The 19,106-nt window shown below is 38.4% G+C and overlaps 1 protein-coding gene across 17 annotated transcripts in view; it reads left to right on the top strand.

Moving 5' to 3' along the window:
- ESRRG (estrogen related receptor gamma) overlaps nt 1–18,573 on the top strand; it is a 724,179-nt gene extending 705,606 nt beyond the window's left edge. For all 17 annotated transcript variants that reach the window (XM_049868242.1, XM_049868248.1, XM_049868244.1 and 14 more), the window contains one exon: nt 15,058–18,573. In XM_049868242.1, the coding sequence (XP_049724199.1) occupies nt 15,058–15,302 (245 nt within the window). In that variant the 3' untranslated portion in view covers nt 15,303–18,573. The remainder of the gene's footprint in view (nt 1–15,057) is intronic.
- The last annotated feature ends 533 nt before the right edge of the window (nt 18,574–19,106 follow it).

Below are 19,106 nucleotides of genomic sequence, written 5' to 3'. Positions count from 1 at the left end.
TGTCTGAGTCCGTGCTTTCGAGTCCTTTGGGCATATACGTAGGAATGGAATTGTTAGGTCGTATGGTACTTCTATGTTTAGCTTTTTGAGGAACTACCGCACTGTTTTCCACAGCGGTTATAGCTGTTTGCATTCCTACCAGCGCTGGGTAAAGTCTCCAGTTTCCTCACATCTTTGCCAACATTCGTTATTTTCTGGGGTATTTTTTTTGTTTGTTTATTTGTTTTTATCTTAGCCATCTCAGTGAAAGTGAAATGGTATCTCATTGTGCTTTTGATTTGCGTCTCTCTGACAGCTAATGACTCTGAGCACCTTTTTTTTTTTTTAAATTTTTATTGTGCTTTAAGTGGAAGTTTACAAGTCAGTCTCTCATACAAAACCTTATATACACCTTGCTATATACTCCTACTTGCTCTCCGCCTAATGAGACAGCACATTCCTTCTCTCCACCCTGTGTTTCTGTGTCCATTCAGCCAGTTTCTGTCCCCCTTGGCCTTCACATTTCCCCTCCAGACAGGAGCTGCCCACATAGTCTCATGTGTCTGCTTGATCAACTCACCAGTATCATTTTCTGTCTTGTAGTCCAGTCCAATCCCTGTCTGAAGAGTTGGTGTTGAGAATGGTTCCTGTCTTGGGCTAACAGAAGGTCTGGGGACCATGACCTCTGGGGTCCTTCTGGTCTCAGTCAGACCGTTAAGTCTTTTTACTAGAATTTGGGGTCTGCATCCCACTGCTCTCCTGCTCCTTCGGGATTCTCTGTTGTGCTCCCGGTCATGGCAGTCATCGGTTGTAGCTGGGCACCATCTAGTTCTTCTGGTCTCAGGCTGATGTAGTCACTGGTTTGCGGCCCATCCTGACTCTTGGGCTCGTACTTACCTTGTGTCTTTGGTGTTCTTCATTCTCCTTTGCTCCAGGTGGGTTGAGACCAATTGATGCATCTTAGATGGCCGCTTGCTAGTGTTTAAGACCCCAGATGCCACTTTCCAAAATGGGATGCAGAATATTTTCTTAATAGTTTTTATTATGCCAATTGACCTAGATGTCCTCTGAAACCATGGTCCCCAAACCCCCGCCCCTGCTACTCTGGCCTTTGAAGCATTCAGTTTATTCAGGAAACTTCTTTGCTTTTGGTTTAGTCCAGTAGTGCTGACCTCTCCTGTATTGTGTGTTCTCCATCCCTTCACCTAAATTAGTTCTTGTCTAATTAGTGAATCTCCCTCTCCTTCCCTCCCTCCTCGTAACCATCAAAGAATATTTTCTTCTCTGTTTAAACTATTTCTCCAGTTCTTATAATAGTGGTCTCGTACAATATTTGTCCTTTTGCAACTGACTAATTTCACTCAGCATAATGCTTTCCAGGTTCCTCCATGTTATGAAATGTTTCACAGATGCATTGTTCTTTATCGATGTGTAGCATTCCATTGTGTGAATATACCATAATTTATCCATTCATCCGTTGATGGGCACTTTGGTTGCTTCCATCATTTTGCTATATTGTAAACAGTGCTGCAGTGAACATGGGTGTGCATATATCTGTTCATGTAAAGGCTCTTACTTCTCTACGATATACTCCAAGGAGTGGGATTGGTAGATGATATGGTAGTTCTATTTCTAGCTTTTTAAGGAAGCACCAAATTGACTTCCAAAGTGGTTGTACCATTTTACATTCCCACCAGCAGTGTATTAAGTGTTCCAGTCTCTCCACAACCTCTCCGACATTTATTATTCTGTGTTTTTTTAATTAATGCCGGCCTTGTTTTTTTTTTTTGTTGTTGTTGGAGTGAGGTGGAATCTCATTGTAGTTTTGATCTGCGTTTCTCTAATGGCTAATGAATGTGAGCATTTCCCCATGTATCTCTTAGCTACCTGAATGTCTTCTTGAGTGAAATGTCCGTTCATATTCTTTGCCCATTTTTTAATTGGGTTATTTGTCTTTCTGTTGTTGAGTTTTTGCAGTAATGTGTAGATTTTAGAGATCAGCTGCTGATTAGAGATGTCACAGCTAAAAACTTTTTCCCAATCTGTAGGTAATCTTTTTACTCTTTTGGTGAAGTCTTTGGATGAGTATAGATTTTTGACTTTTAGGAGCTCCCAGTTATCTAATTTCTCTTTTGCTGTTTTTGCAGTTCTGGTAATGTTTTGTATACCGTTTATGCCATGTATTAGGGCTCCTAGCATTGTTCCTATTTTCTCTTCCATGAACTTTATCATTTTAGATTTTATATTTAGGTCTTTGATCCATTTTGAGTTGGTTTTTGTGCATGGTATGAGGTATGGGCCTTGCTTCATTTTTTTGCAGATGGATATCCAGTTATGCTAGCATCATTTGTTAAAGAGACTGTCTTTTCTGCATTTAACAGACTTTGGGCCTTTGTCAAATATCAGTTGCTCATATGTGGATGGATTTATGTCTGGATTCTCATTTCTGTTCTTTTACCAGTACCAGGCTGTTTTGACTACTGTGGTTGTATAATATGTTCTAAAGTCAGGTAGTGTGAGTCCCCCCACTTTGTTCTTCTTTTTCAATAATGCGTTACTTATCCAGGGCCTCTTTCCCTTCCATTAGAAGTTGGTATTTGTTTCGCCGTCTCATTAAAAAATGTCACTGGTATTTGGATCGGGATTGCATTGTATTTATAGATCGCTCTGGGCAGAATAGACATTTTTACAATTTTGAGTCTTCCTATCCATGAGCAAGGTATGTTTTTCCACTTATGAAGGTCTCTTTTGGTTTCTTGCAGGAGTGTCTCGCAGATTTCTTTGTATAGGTCTTTTACAACTCTGGTGAGATTTATTCCTAAGTACTTTATCTTCTTAGGGGCTATTGTAAATGATGTTGATTTGGTGATTTCCTCCCCATTGCTCTCTTTGTTGATGCAGAGGAATCTAACTGATTTATGTATGTTTATCTTGTGCCCTGAACCTCTACTGAACTCTTCTATTAGTTTCAGTAGTTTTCTTAAGGATTTTTTACATTTTTCTGTGTATAAGATCATGTCATCTGCAAACAAAGATACTTTTACTTCTTCTTTGCCAATTTGGATGCCCTTTATTTCTTTATCTAGCCTTATAGCTCTGGCTAGGACCTCCAGCACAGTGTTGAATAAGAGTGGTGATAAAGGGCATCCTTGTCTGGTTCCTGTTCTCAGTGGTAATGGTTTCATTCTCTCTCCATTTAGGATGATGTTGGCTGTTGGCTTTGTATAAATGCCCTGTATAATGTTTAGGAATTTTCCTTCTGTTCCTATTTTGCGGAGAGTTTTTATCATGAATGGGTGTTAGACTTTGTCAGATGCCTTTTCTGTATCAATTGATAAGATCATGTGGTTCCTGTCTTTTGTTTTATTTATGTGGTGGATTACATTGGTTGTTTTTCTAATGTTGAACCATCTTTGCAAACCTGGTATGAATCCCATTTGGTCATGGTGAATTATTTTTTTAATATGTTTAATTCTATTGGCTAGAATTTTGTTGAGGGTTTTTGTGTCTAAGTTCATGAGGGATATTGGCCTGTAATTTTCTTTTTTGTGGAGTCTTTACCTGGTTTTGTATCAGGGTTATGCTGGCTTCATAGAATGAGTTTGGGAGTATTCCATCCTTTTCTATGATGCTGAGCAACTTTTTATGTTTGGTGGCCATTTGAATGTCCTGTTTTGTGAAATGTCTGTTCAGATCTTTTGCCCATTTTATGATTGGGTTATTTGTCTTTTTGTTGTTAAATTGTCAAAGTTTTGTATATGTTTTGATTATTGGATTTTTGTCAAATACCTAAATGCCCATCAATAGATGAATGGATAAACAAAATGTGGTACATATATATAATGAAATACTAGTCAGCCAGTAGGAGAAATGAAATCTTCATACATGCTACAATATAGATGGAGCTAGAGGACATTATGCTGAGTGCAATAAGTCAATCGCAAAGGACAAATATTATATGACCTCACTTATATAAAAAGACAAGAAAACGCAAATGTATATTGAGACCAAAGTTTATTAGTGGTTACCAGGGGTAGGAGTGAAGGGGAAAAGGGGGTGGGGGGGATGGACAGTGATAGAAATATTGCATTGATTAAGGGTAGGGTTTCAAAGCCAATTATTGTAATTGCTGTCAATAAGTTGTACACTTGTAAAAACTTGAATTGGCAAAAGTGTGATAAATATATTTACAACAATGGAAAAAAAAAAAAAAAGGAGCAGCTGCTGAGGCTGCTTGTGTACAAACAAAAAGCTTCCTGTGATTTGGTTACTTGATTGGAGGCTTTGGGGTCATGGTTTCATGGGACATCCCAGTTAATTGGCCTAATAACATTTTTAGTGTTTCTATTCTACCTCCTAGTTGGTTGCATAGTGCCTGGGGTCTGAAAAGCTTGCAAATGGCCACCCAACGCACAACAATTGGTCTCTACTCACCTGGAGCCACAGAGGAAGAAGGAGAGTCAGGAATAGAAGGAGGATATGGAACACGTGGCTAACTGCCTCCATGAACAACTTCCTCCTTTGCCATGAGACCAGAACTTGATGGTACCTGGCTACCATTACTGAACATTTTGATAAAAGATTCCATACAAAAATCCTGATCAAAAGTGGGAAAATTCCGAACAGAATTTCAAATTCTCATGGACTCCACACTTCCTGGAGCCATGAAGGTTGAGTGAACCCCTGAAATAATCTTTAAACCTTAAATCAAAAATATCCCCCGAAGTCTTCTTAAAACCATAGTTTAGTTTAGCTAGTAAAAAAACGTCCTTCTTGAGCATTGTGCTTTTTTAAGGACTATCTATATGGGATCAAATTGACAACAGCAACTTGAAAGGTTAGATATGAGCCTTAGGGGGCAGTAAGTTTATGTTAAAGGGGGAGGAAATGCTCAGAAGAGGAGGGTGAGGAGGGTTGCACACCTTGGGGAATGTAATCAGTTCCGCTGAATGATACGTGTAGAAACAGTTGAATTGGCGTATGCTTTGATTTTTTTTTTTTTTTGATGTGTATGGAGCCCTGGTGGAGCAGTGGTTAAGTGTTCAGCTGCTAATCAAAAGGTCGGCAGTTCAAATCCACCAGTCACTCCTTGGAAACCCTATCAGGCAGTTCTTCTCTGTCCTGTAGGGTCATTGCGAGTCAGAATCGACTTGACAACAACGGGTTGGAAGGTTCTCATGTGTACACTAAGTGGTTAGACTGATCTCTAGAATTCTTTCCATTTTGGAAATTCTCAATAGTTCTATAATTATTTTGTGGGAGGCCTGTGATGAGGTGCTCGGCTGCTAACTGAAAGGTCAGCGGATTGAAGATATGGCAGTCTGCTTCCGTAAAGATTACAGCGTTGGGAACCTTATGGGGCAGTTCTACTCTGTGCTATAGCATCAGTGTGAGTCAGAATCGACTCAGTGGCAATGTTTTTGTTTTTATTTTTATCATGTTTTAAGTGAAAGTTTGCAGTGCAAATTCGTTTCTTATTCAAAAATTTATACACAAATTGTTTTGTGATGTTGGTTGCAATCCCTGCAATGTGTCAGCACTCTCCCCCTTTCCCTTTCTAGCCTGGGTTCCCAGAGTCCGTTCATCCAGTTTTCCTTTCTCTTCTGCGTTCTCATCCTTGCTTTAGGGCAGGTGTTGCCCTTTGGTCTCAGATACTTGCTTGAACTAGGAATCACATTCCTCACATGTGTTGTTTGTTTTATAGGCCTGTCTAATCTTTGGCTAAAAGATGGACTTCCCAAGTGGTTTCCGTTCTGAGTTATCAGGGTGTTCCGGGGGCCATAGTCTTGGGGATTCCTCCAGTCTCTGTCAGACCAGTAAGTCTGGGCTTTATTTGTGCATTTGAATTTTCTTGTACATTTTTCTCCCACTGTGTCTGGAAACTTCTATCGTCAGAACGGCCAGTGGTAGTAGCTGGGCACCGTCTAGTTTTTCTGGGCTCAGGCTGGTGGAGGCTGTGGTTCATGTGATCCATTAGTCCCTTGGACTAATATTTTCCTTGTGTCTTTGGTTTTCTTCATTCTCCTTTGCTGCAAACATGTTGGGACCAACTGATGTATTTTAGACGGCCATTTGCAAGCTTTTAAGACCCCAGACACTACTCACCAAAGTAGGATGTAGAACATTTTCTTTATGAGCTACGTTATACCAATTGACCTAGATGGCCCCCGAGACCACGGCCCCTAGCCCCAGCAATTCAGTGTCTCAAAGTGTTTGGATGTGTCTAGGAGGCTTCTGTGGCTTTGCCTTGGTCAAGTTGTGCTGACTTCCCGTGTATTGTGTGTTTTCTTTCCCTTAACGCTTGTTTACTATCTAGTTAGTAATTTCTCTTCCCCACCGCTCCCCTCCCTCATAACTATAAAAGATTGTTTTATTTTGTTTCTGTGTGTAAACCTTATCTTGGGTTTTTATAATAATGGTCTCATAAACAATATTTGTTGTTTTTGTGATTGACTTATTTCACTCAGCATAATGTGGGTCTTTTTAATAATTACTGTTATCTATTTATTGGAGAATATAGTGAAATATCGCTATAAGCATTTTGGGTATGGTTATATCATAGGATTCTTTTCTCTGATTGGTTATATTGACTTTTATGTCTAAGAGTTTGAAACTATTGTCATCAGCCCCAAGGTAACACGTTCGTTTTTATACACCGGAAGGTTAAAAACAGTTTAAGATTATGAACTATTTTTATCCTGATTATTCTCTTTTGCCCAAGTCAACAAGAATTCACAGCAGCCTAGCTGTCCCTCACATCGCAACCATTGTTGCCTGACCTCACCCAAAACTTGTAACCATGTGAGCCCAAGAGATTCAAGAATAAGCAGAATCTTCATGCTTAAAGGCAAGTTTTCTTTTTTATTTCTACGCAGTATTTCTAGAATAACAGCATCTTTTGATGGAAAGTGGTAGTTTACATCTTGGTCATCATTTTTAAATCACAAGTGATTATAACCGCGCCGTGAGGGTAACAAGTATCCTATATTGACTTTTATAATCATTGCGTCTTTGTGTTTCTTTATGATTTTATCACTAAACAGCTGTCCCTAGGCTTAGTCTCACCCATTTACCCAAAAAAAAAAAATTTCTTACGGCTTTATTTTTTTAATCTCCTCTAATCTACAAGTTCCTCCCCTATTTTCATCATCTTACAGTTTGGTCTGTAGAGTTTACCACAGCCCAGATTTTCCAGGCTGCATACCGTTAAAGAAGCTCGTCATGCTTCTCTGCTTTTTTCACTTCCTGCAAATTGGCAGCTGGCTCCAGAGGCTCAATCAGATTCGGGTTCTATCCCTACAGTACCTATAGATGGTGTGTTGTTCACCGGGAGGCACAAAATGTCTGGGCATCTCTCCTTTTGTGATGCTAGCAGTGTTGCTCATTGTCTAAATCCAGTAATCATTGGGTGCTGCAAAATGGTGATTTGTAAACTTATCATTTCTTATCATTCAAGTCTATGAAAGTAGTGCTTTCTCTCATCTCTTATTTCGTTACCAGTGGTACAATTTGTACAGCAAAAGGAAGAGAAATGGTTCATTGTTTCTCTTTATTTACCAATTTTCAAGATAAAGAATCGGGGTTCCATCTTAATTTAAAGGTAACCAATTAGCATGTTGTTTTAATGTAATTATAAACTCATGTATTGCAATTACTGTCTTTTTTGAAGCTCAAGTCATTCCATTTTTTGGTCAGTGGAAACACCTTCAGGTAGGTTTCTGGAATCTTTTTGACTGACCCAGTATCGTAAATATATGCTTGTATCTGGTATGCCGATATGTTCCAGACTCATTCTTAAATATTTCCTGGTCAGGGCCTAGAATCAGAACAGAGTCTGTGTGCTAGAGGTGCTCACTGCCGGATTACGGGGTTGGTCATTCTTTCTCTTCAGTGGGCAGAGCTCGGACCTCCCCGCCCCCCACACACAGGCACACACAAGAATTCTGACTATCTGTGCGTGTATTTTTAAGTGTGCTTCATGAGTCAATACAAATACCGTTAATTCAAATTCAGTACTATAGATTTTTATTGTTGGTTCTTGTCTTTATTTATTTAACCTCTTTAACATTACTTCCAAATCTACTTTCTTCCACACTGAGAATTCTGATTTCCAAGAACACAGACGACGGTAGAATATCCCATCCTTATATACTTTAACCTACGTTACACATAAAAGAGTCTCAAAATAACAAGATTAGTATACTACTACTACAAAAATTATCATTGAAAATAGTTAAAAAAATTTTTTTGTTCATATTCTCTCCATTGTCCCCACATTTTATAGTTGTTCTGTATTGATGTGATTAAATACAGTATTCTCTTCCTTTCACCCTCACTTAAGTCTAGTTCTGAGAATAACTAAATATTTTATATTCACCACTAGTTCTTATATCAGAATTTCTCTAGGCGCTTGGTTGTCTGAAGCTGGTTCTCTCATCACTTCTTCAGGAGGGGCTCATGGGAACAATATTCCCTGAGTTTTGAATATCGATAACTTGAAAGTCAGTTTTGCTGAGTATAAAATTATCAACTCCCACTTTCTCCCCTTGAGGATCTTAAATCCATTACTTCAATTTCTTCTAACATAGAGCATTGCTATTTAAAAGCTTGATGATAATCTCATCAAGAAATCCTTAGAAATCCTGTCTTTTCCCTAGATTCACCAAAAAAAAAAAAAATTTTTTTTTTCTTCTTTAAACCCAGAAATTTAAATAGGGTGTATTTTTGTGTTCGTGATTCTGGGTCAATATCCTCAGACATGTATTCTTTCAATATGAAGTTTCAGTTTGTTTGTTTTTTTTCCAGGTTTTTTGAATTATGGATTTTAGTATGTGTTTTATGCTCTGGTCTTGCTTTCTTTTTTTCTGTATCTTCTTTGCCTGTCTTTAATACTTGCTACTTTCACCTGAATTCTTCTTTAATCTCTTTATATAGTTGGTTTTTTATGATTTTTTTTTAATTTTCCCTTTTTAATCTTCTCTCAAGAAATTTTTTGTTGTGTTTATTTGCTCTTGTGGTCATTCTAGTTTAGCTTTATTCTCTAGAAACATATTTTCTAATTCCTTCCTGAGTTCTGTTACTTCATTTTTTTTTTTTAAGTTCTTCTAGTTTGACTTTATGTTTGTCTTTAATGTGTTTTATCTTTATTGTGAGAAGCCCTGGTGACTCAGTGTTTAAGTGGCCGGCTGCTGACTGAAAGGTTGGTAGTTCGAATCACCAGCCCACACTCCTTGGGAGAAAGATGTGGCAGTTTGCTTCCGTAAAGATCACAGCCTTGGAGACCCTATGGCGCAATTCTCCTCTGCCTATAGGGTCGCTATGAGTCAGAATCAACTCAATGGCAACAGGTTTTGTTTTATTTTTCTTTATTGTCTTTTAGTCCATTTTGAAATAGAAGGTTATAATTTTGAGCAGTTCTATGGGAATGACTTTCTGGCATGTTTATTGTCCATGGGGATTGTATTCCTTATTCTTTTTTTTTTTTAAATATTAATTTTATGGATTCGGACCTCAATGCTCGTTGTTTCTTTTTACATGACATTAGTTTTCCTAAATAAGGAGGCATAGTTCAGGGGGGTGTCTAATATCACAGAATTCCTGTGTCTGTTGTTTATATGGTGGTTTGCTTGTTGAGATTTTCATTCTCCATTTTTATCTGGGCTTTCTCTTTCCTTCACCTCCAGCTTGCCTATCATGCTCTATTTTGATTTTATTCCTAACAGTTTCTCCTGGATCTGAAGCTGTCCTCTGAAAGGACCCTTGTTGAGTCAGCTCTGAGAGTACGGGTGTTCCATCTCCTGCATTCCTTATGTGAGGGCTCCTTGCATTAAGCCACTGCAGAGTGGACAAGACCCTGCCCAGATTCATCTGCTGTTCTCACATTAGCCGCACCCCCCCCCCCCCCCCCCCCGCTTTCTGGTGAATATCTGGTGGCTGTATTGAAGTTCTCCCGTTCCCAGGTCCTTCCTTCACAGACTCCACGCTTCCCTCACGTAGATGCCAGTGCCGTCCAGGCCTGTGGCTGTTGGGGATTCTTGGGGAGCCCTTATCGCCTCCTTTTGTTGTAAATGTTGTCCAAGGGATTTTAGTTTTACCATTTAGTTGTTGTGTGTGATCTTTTTATGTACAGATTTGGAGAGAATAAAAAACCTTGCTACCATGATCTCCATCTTCCTACAATCCAGTCTACCTTTTTGTAATCAAAACTTTATATTTGGCTGTTTAGAAAAAAAAAAATTAAGACTATCTGGTGGATCAGTGGTTAAGCACTCAGCTACTAACCAAAAGGCCGGCAGTTCAAAGCTACCAGCCTATCTGTGGAAGAAAGATGTGGCAGCCTGCTTCCGTAAAGATTTACAGCCTTGGAAACCCCATGGAGCAGTTCTACTCTGTCCTATAGGGTCGGTATGAGTTGGAATTGACTTGACAGAAAAGGGTTATTTGTGTTAATTAAGAGCCAACTTGCCACGCAGTCCACCAGTGTCCTTCAGTACCCACCCCTCAGCCGATCGCAACCAGAAGATCATTCTGTTAGACTCCTACATTGCATGTAAAAATTTGGAGACATGAATTCTCTTTTAGAGCATAGGCTTTTGCTGACTTTTTCTGCCCCTTATTTTCTGCTCTTACTTTTATGGAGAGAATTCCATTGCCCTGCCCTCACTACTCCTCTTCACGTAGGCAGTTTAAAAACACTGAAGAAAATCAACACCTTGTGTTCCACAGAAGAGGTTACTGTTAGTGTGGTTGATATTAGGCCCTAGACTTGACTCTGAATATATTTAGTCTGCTTCTTATATTCAATCTTATTCCCATAATGAGATTTGACACCGTTGAGAGAATATTGCCAAGAATGAGCAACAAGTCCTGAACACTATTCTCAATAGATTGGGCAGCTTCTTCCCCAGCTCTGCCCACGTCCACAATGATTAATACTTTCATTATAGAGAAGGGCAGTGTTTTATTCTAGGTAAGATATAAAAATAAAATCTTCTTTTGCAATGGCTCCAAGTCTCATTGAATTTTACAGCTTCAGGTATAAGGATACTTAACTATCCTCCCAAAATAAATGATCTGTGCTGGACATATTCCTTTAAGATTCCACTTCACAGAGTAAAAAAAAAAAAAATGGACGCTACAAAAGGGTTCTATTTCGTTACTAGGGTTTGAAACTTAAACAAATGGTGAAAATATATGTATTATTTCAGCCTTGATTATCTTTTAAAAACTCGACTCATTGAGGATAGCATTTGTTTGTCTTATTGTCTAGTTTAGTAGTTCTCAACCCTGGCTTGGCAATAGAATCACCGACATTTAAAAAAAAAAATACTGATGTCTTGGATCCATCCCAAGTGTTCTGATTTAATAGCTCTAGGGGTGGGGGGCTGGGTTCGCAGCCCTTGTGGCACAGTGGTTTAAAGCTTGATTGCTAAACAAAAGGTCGGCATTTCAAGTCTAACAGCTGCTCCTTAGAAACCCTATGGGAGAATTCTACTCTGTCCTGCAAGGTTGGTCTGAGTCAGAATGGACTCGACAGCGACAGGTTTGGTTTTTGTTTGGTTTGGAGGTAAATTCAAGCATCCAAGTTTTTTTCTTAACAATTCACCGGTGATGTTAATGTGCAGCCAAGCCTTGTCCGTAAGCTGTTGATCCCCAGTATTAAGTTTAGCTGGTTCCCACTAGTACAAATGCTGGGAATATTTCTTTTAAAATATGAAATTAAAAAGAATCACCAGCAACAGCCAAAACTAAATAATTACATAAACTGTTTTGTTGAGTCTGGCATAAACCTACAAATTTAGGCAAAAGAACAAAACAAAGATTAAAGCTACAGAGCCAGAACTTGAACGAAGATCACTAATGGAGATGAATATTTTCTTCAGCAGTCTGCCAGCTGAATCCTGGTCTAATTAAATAGTTCAGATTTAGTGAGTTTGCATTTAAAGTATTAACAGATCGGAGAATGGGTAAAACTGAGATGAGTTAGAATCTTCTCTGTAAATGGGAAGTTAAATTATCATAGTAATTTGATTAAATCATTTTTAAATCTCTCACACTAAATCACAGTCTTTAAAGAAGAGTTTGAAGTCTTAATTGCTGTTTGTGAGCATATCTCTCTGCTATTTGTTCTCGCCTCATTTCCTGTGACATCTTATAATATATCTCCTGCTGGGCAAGACTAGTGGGAAAGGACAGAGGGGTTGGAGGCGGTGGCTGTCTAGCTGACTTCCAGCTTTAAGAGTCTGCCATGGGGACAGCAGTGGGTTATGGGGAAGAAGTACATTGTTTCAATATTGCTCCAGTTGTTAGAACCAGGACTGAAGCATGAAGTTAGAGACAGATTTGGGGAAAATATGAAGAAGTCATTTCTAATATTCTGTCCCTTCGTAAAGTAGGGCGCTCTACATACAACTGGAAATGTCTCCATTTGGAATGTTGTAGAGAAGATTCCTGATGAAGGTTGAACCAGACAATCTCAAAGGATGACTTCAACTCATGAAAGACTTAATGTTGTGCCCAGTATTATACATTCTGGGAGCATCATTGGAGTCAGAGAAACCGGAGTTTAAGCCTGACTCTGACACTTACTACCTGTTTGTCTTGGGAAAGTCACTAAACTCTCGTAACCTTTGTTTTCTTCTTTGTAAAGTGGAACTAGAGCCACAAAGCTTGTAGGGTAGTTAGGATGTGCAATGAGGCAATGTTCATAAAGTGCTTACCAGAGGGCTTACCTGGTGTAGGTGCTTAATAAATGGTGTATTTATGATGTACATATTTAGTCAGCTTATTATTTTGGTCTGCTTGGAAAACGTGTTTTTTCTTAATTTTGTTTTTTTTCTGTAAAGAGTGCAGTTTCTGTTTTCCTGATCTGTTTTCATTTAGAGTATTGACCTTCAGTCCCAGGATAGGATGGACAAGCCTACATCATTTCCCTTCCTGTGTGTACCTGGTTCTCACTGCAGTCTTTTGTATATGTAGAGAAACAACTCTGTGCCCATCATGTTTCCTTCAAACAGCATTTCAGTGCAAAGAGAAACAAACTGTTACCATCATTCCTATGACTGCTTTCCATCACTATCATTACCAACCCTTAGATAAGTTCAAAACTCATGTGAGCTCGTTTCTGGAAGAGGACACCCTAGGAAATCGATGAGATTGCCATGCTAAAAGGAACTAGATTGGAGAAAGCCCTAGGCAGAAACAATTCACAGGGAAAGGCTAGGCTGTGTGTTAGGGAGTGCTTTGAGCTCTACTCCAGGGCACCGCTGTCAAACATTTCCAGCTTTGAAGGATTCCTTCTTTGAGTTCTACTAGGCAAAAACTAGATTGAGCAGTTTAGTATAGTGTGGCATAGCATACCAAAAAAAAGAACGAAAACAAACCAAACCTGTTCCTCTCAAGTCAATTCCAACTTGTAATGACTCTATAGGACAGAGTAGAACTGCCCGATAGGGTTTCCAAGAAGTGGCTTGGGGATTTGAACTGCTGACCTTTTGGTTAGCAGCTGTAGCTCTTAACCATTGTGCCAATAGGACAGAGTGGAACTGCCCCACAGAGTTTCCAAAGAGCGCCTGGTGGATTTGAACTGCCAGCCTTTTGGTTAGCAGCCATAGCACTTAGCCAGTATGCCATCAGCATTCAACTGTATTCCATATTATTCAAAAAATTTTGAAAGAATATGTCTATAACCATGTAATGTAAACAGGGTTTACTGCTCCAACAATGTGGTAAAATGATTCAAGAACATGTAAAAGAAAAAAACAAATACAAGGAAATTTAAATAACATGTTACTGGTCTCTATGCATCTGTTTTAATTAGTTTGCCATATTTTTTATTCTATGTTTAGCCACTTGATTTTAAATGACATTCCTCTCTCTTTTTGTGTATGCGATCCGATATTCGAATTGTGTGAAAGATTAGGCTAACTACATATATCTTAGAGCTCTGCATTCTCACAGAAGTAGAATTATTAAACACAAGAATCCCCCAAAGACTCCATTATGTGTAATTAACAGATAAACTGTCATCAGAATCAATAAAACGTGCTAAATGATTCAAACTTGTATATAATTAAGTGTCTGTTTTAGAGCTAGAGCTGTAACTTTTTTTTCCCCTACATCTTACATGTCTCAAGAATAATTGGAGCAAATCTGTTAACCCTTTCTTTGCTTGATTGAAATAGATTTTTAAATTAGTCATTTAAGGGCAACGTTCACCTTCACAAATGTGAACACTTTCAGAACTCGATAATCTCAAGAAGCCATTTTTATTGTTGTTGCTGTTAACAAAGAAGCAAGCCCTGTGAGGATACTTTAACGAACTGTTAATGGTGCACTAAAGAATCCTAAAAAGATAGCATTTTATTGTGATTTCTGGAGGTCACAGCTGAACATAGCGCTAGATTCAGTGTATTGATGTGGAATTCTGAAGATCTTGGTCAACTTTTTTTCCCTCTTTGAGAAATGTGGGCATCTTGAGGACAAAATCAGGATTTTTGACAACTTTATCTCACAGCATTTAGCTAGAACTCATTCCACAGTTGTTTCTTGAATGAATGAATATATAAATGAATGGGTCAATGAATAACCAAGATTGTAATCTTTTACGGAATACCTTCCCTTGCTCAGTTCTTAGAAGGAAGAAACACATAAGGTTAAATAATAGATCTTTCCAATAATTCTAATGTTCTAAGTCAGTTTTGGAAGTGACATACTTTAGGAAATTTTAGAGAAAAAGCATAGAGATTCTGGCAATGTGAGACTCTGAACAAATTACAACATAAGGAACTTGTTGTTGTTAGGTGCCATTGGGTCAATGCCGATTCACATTGACCATACACAACAGCGTAGAACTGCCCCACAGGATTTCCTAGGTTGTAAACTTTGTGGGAGCAGATTGCCAGGTCTTTTCTTCTGGGGAGCTCAGAGTGGCTGGTGGGTTCAAACCACTAAACTTTGGGTTAGCAAAGCTTAGCTTAAGCTTAGAGAGAAGTTCAAAAATAATATTTACCTTTCGTAAATCATACATCATAAAAGTTTGTTATTATTCTCATTTGTATTTTTTGCTTTGTTTCACAGACTCCATGCACATAGAAGACGTCGAGGCTGTTCAGAAGCTTCAGGATGTCTTACATGAGGCTCTGCAGGATTATGAGGCTGGCCAGCACATGGAAGACCCCCGCCGGGCTGGCAAGATGCTGATGACGCTGCCGCTCCTGAGGCAGACCTCTACCAAGGCTGTGCAGCACTTCTACAACATCAAACTGGAAGGCAAAGTCCCCATGCACAAACTTTTTCTGGAAATGCTGGAGGCCAAGGTCTGACTGAAAGCTTCCTGGGCCTTCCCGTTCTGCACGCTGAAAAAGGGAAAATTAAACCCAAGTGATGTCGAGGAACTTTAGCGTCTAGTTATCAACATCGAAATCAGCAAAGACTGCACTGATTTAGCAGCAAGACTATGAAGCAGCTTTCAGATTTCTCCTTTTCTTCCTGATGAGCTTCCTTCTCCCTTGTCTCCCATCTTCTTTTCTCATTTCTCTTCCTCTTTACTTTTTTTCTCCCTCCTCTCTTCCCTCTCTTCCTCATTTCTTAGCTTTCTTCATTTATCTCACCCTCATTTCCCTCTTTTCTTCCTTCCGTCTTCCTTCCTCCCTCCCTCCTTCCCTTCCTTCCTTCCTTTCTTCTCTGCTTCCTTCTTCCACTCCTCCCTCTCCTTTCTCTCATCCTCCCTGTTTCTTCTAAATTTGAAATAGTTTTAGTTATAAGGAAATGTTCTTCCCTTTTCCTTCCCTTCCTTTCCCTTCCTTCTGCTGCTGAACTTGTAAAAAAGGTCTCTAACTGAAGAGAGATGGAAGCCAGCCCTGCCAAAGGATGAAGATCCAAATATGGATACCAGTGAACTTATTGTGAACCACAACGTCCCCAATGACTAAGGAATCAAAGAGAGAGAACCGACGTACCTAAAAGTACAGTGCAACCTAAACGAATTGACTGAGTGCAGTGTTAGATTTCACGGGAGCAGCCTCTAATTAGACAACTTAAGCAACGTTGCATTGGCTGCGTCTTATCATTGCTTTTCCATCTAGATCAGTTACAGCCATTTGATTCCTTAATTGTTTTTTCAAGTCTTCCAGGTATTTGTTAGTTTAGCTACTATGTAACTTTTTCAGGGAATAGTTTAAGCTTTATTCATTCATGCAATACTAAAGAGAAATAAGAATACTGCAATTTTGTGCTGGCTTTGGACAATTATGAACAATAATGAAAGACAAATGAATCCTGAAGGAAGATTTTTAAAAAAAATGTTTTGTTTCTTCTTACAAATGGAGATTTTTTTGTACCAGCTTTACCACTTTTCAGCCATTTATTAATATGAGAATTTAACTTACTCAAGCAATAGTTGAAGGGAAGGTGCATATTATCACGGATGCAATTTATGTTGTGTGCCAGTCTGGTCCCAAACATCATAATCTTAACCTGAGCTCCGGTTTATCTGAACGTTCACTGACAACAAAGGATTAGATTACACCTACAGTGGCTCCGAATAGTCGCGTGTAGAAGCACTGCGTATGGAATACAGATCCGTAGAATGATCAGGAGCGCACCTCTCTACCTGGGAGGTCCGGTTGCCATGTATTTCCAGCTGCCGCGGTGCTTAGGAATGAGATCCTGCCTGTTCGCAAAGTTACAGACCTTTCCCAGAAGGAGCTGTGAGCCAGTATTCGTGTAAGAGGCAATAAGGCAAATGCCAGAATTTGCGGGGAAAAAAAATGATCAAAGACAGCAGACGCCTGACCAAATTCTAAAACCCAGTCTATATAAGTTTTTGTATCTTTTTTTTTTATCATTTTGAAATGTTTGTTCAAATTACTCTGCAGTTTTTTACCAAGAGCTAAGCCAATATATGTGCTTTTCAACCAGTATTGTCACAGCATGAAAGTCAGTCAGGTTCCAGGCTGTTAAGAGGTGTAATCTAATGACGAAATCAGTTAGATGCCCCCCAATCTACAGTCGCTGAACACCCAATAAACAGTAACCTCCATGAAGTGCTACACCAATGGACCGGTGTTAGTAGCTGCTCCCCGTACTGTGTGAACAGTCTTATTCTATGTACACAGATGTAATTAAAATTGTAATCCTAACAAACAAAAGAAACGTAGTTCAGCTTTTCAATGTTTCATGTTTGCTGTGCTTTTCTGAATTTTATGTTGCATTCAAAGACTGTTGTCTTGTTCTTCTTGTGGTGTTTGGATTCTTGTGGTGTGTGCTTTTAGACACAGGGTAGAATTAGAGACAATATTGGATGTACAATTCCTCAGGAGACTACAGTAGTATATTCTATTCCTTATCAGTAATAAGGTTCTTCCTGATAATGATTAAGAGATTGAAACTCCAAACAAGTATTCATTACGAACAGATACACATCAAAATCATAATAATATTTTCAAAACAAGGAATAATTTCTCTAATGGTTTATTATAGAATACCAATGTATAGCTTAGAAATAAAACTTTGAATATTTCGAGAATATAGATAAGTCTAATTTTTAAATGCTGTATATATGGCTTTCACTCAGTCATCTCTCAGACGTTGTTATTAACTCGCTCTGTGTTGTTGCAAAACTTTTTGGTGCAGACACGTTTCCAAAACAATTGCTACTTCGTGTGCTTTAAACAAAATACCTTGGGTTGATGGTCCATCACCCTCGTGCTAGGAATACTGTGTATCTATCATTAGCTATATGGGATTATATAGTAGATTGTGGTTTCTCAGTAGAGAAGTGTCTGTAGTGTGATTCTAGATAAATCATCCTTAGCAATTCATTCAGATGGTCAATAACTTGAAATTTATAGCTGTGATAGGAGTTCAGAAATTGGCACATCCCTTTAAAAATAACAACAACAACAACAAAATACAACTCCTGGGAAAAAAAAAAAGGTGCTGATTCTATAAGATTATTTATATATGTAAGTGTTTCAAAAGATTATTTTCCAGAAAGTTTGTGCAGGGTTTAAGTTGCTACTATTCAACTACACTATATAAAAATAAATTATATACAATCTATACCTTGTTTTCACTGTATCACATTAAAGTACTTGGGCTTCAGAAATAAGAATGAACCAACTGAATATATGAAATGGAGATATGCTGAAAGAACGAGGTACCTTTTTTATTTCGTTTTCAGTGTTAAGTGATTCTCAGCGTTACAAAAGAACAAGGATCTCACAAATAGGAAACAAAACGAAAATCTAGATCTCAAAGAATTGCACAGACTTTTGGGTAGATCTCATCTGATACCTCGAGTGAGGTCTGTTTTTTCTCAAGTTTCAGGCAAGACCATTTACTTAATGTGAAGTTTTGCAAAGTTTTAAATAAAGGTGTATGTTTTAGCCATGCGGTTTTCATTTTAATTTTGCTTCTTTTAGGTTTATTCTTATTTAAAGCAATACGATTGTGTGACTCCCTGTAGTTACCACTTGTGTTTCAGTCAGATCAGATTGTTGTATTTATTCCACTATTTTGCATTTAAATGATAACATAAAAGATATAAAAAATTTAAAACTGCTATTTTTCTTAGAGAAGAGAAAATGGGTGTTGGTGATTGTATTTTAATTATTTAAGTGTCTCTGTTTACCTGCCTAGGAAGACATTTTATGGCAATCTTATGTGCAAAGATCATAAAAGGACAAAAAATTTAAACTGCTTATAATAATCCAGGAGTTGCATTATAGCCAGTAGTAAAATAATAATAATAATAATAAAACCATGTCTATAGCTGTAGATGGGCTTCACATCTGTAAAGCAATCAATTGTATATTTTTGTGACGTGTACCATACTGTGTGCTCCAGCAAATGTCCATTTGTGTAAATGTATTTATTTTATATTGTATATATTGTTAAATGCAAAAAGGAGATATGATTCTGTAACTCCAATCAGTTCAGATGTGTAACTCAGATTATTATACCTTTCAGGATGATGGTAGAGCAATATTAAACAAGCTTCCACTTTTGAGCGCTCTTGTGTGTTTGTGTTTCTTTCGCCCTCCCCACCAAAGGACCAGTTGCCCTTTGTTGCTTCATTCAGAGAGGCTCTCTGAGTACCTGCTTCCTAAAAATAAAGTAGGAAG

The sequence above is a fragment of the Elephas maximus genome, chromosome 24, assembly GCF_024166365.1.
Source record: "Elephas maximus indicus isolate mEleMax1 chromosome 24, mEleMax1 primary haplotype, whole genome shotgun sequence".
NCBI classification, from domain to species: Eukaryota; Metazoa; Chordata; class Mammalia; order Proboscidea; family Elephantidae; genus Elephas; species Elephas maximus.
The sequence above is the reverse complement of the archived record's forward strand: the minus strand, read 5'-3'. Positions and strand labels throughout refer to the sequence as shown.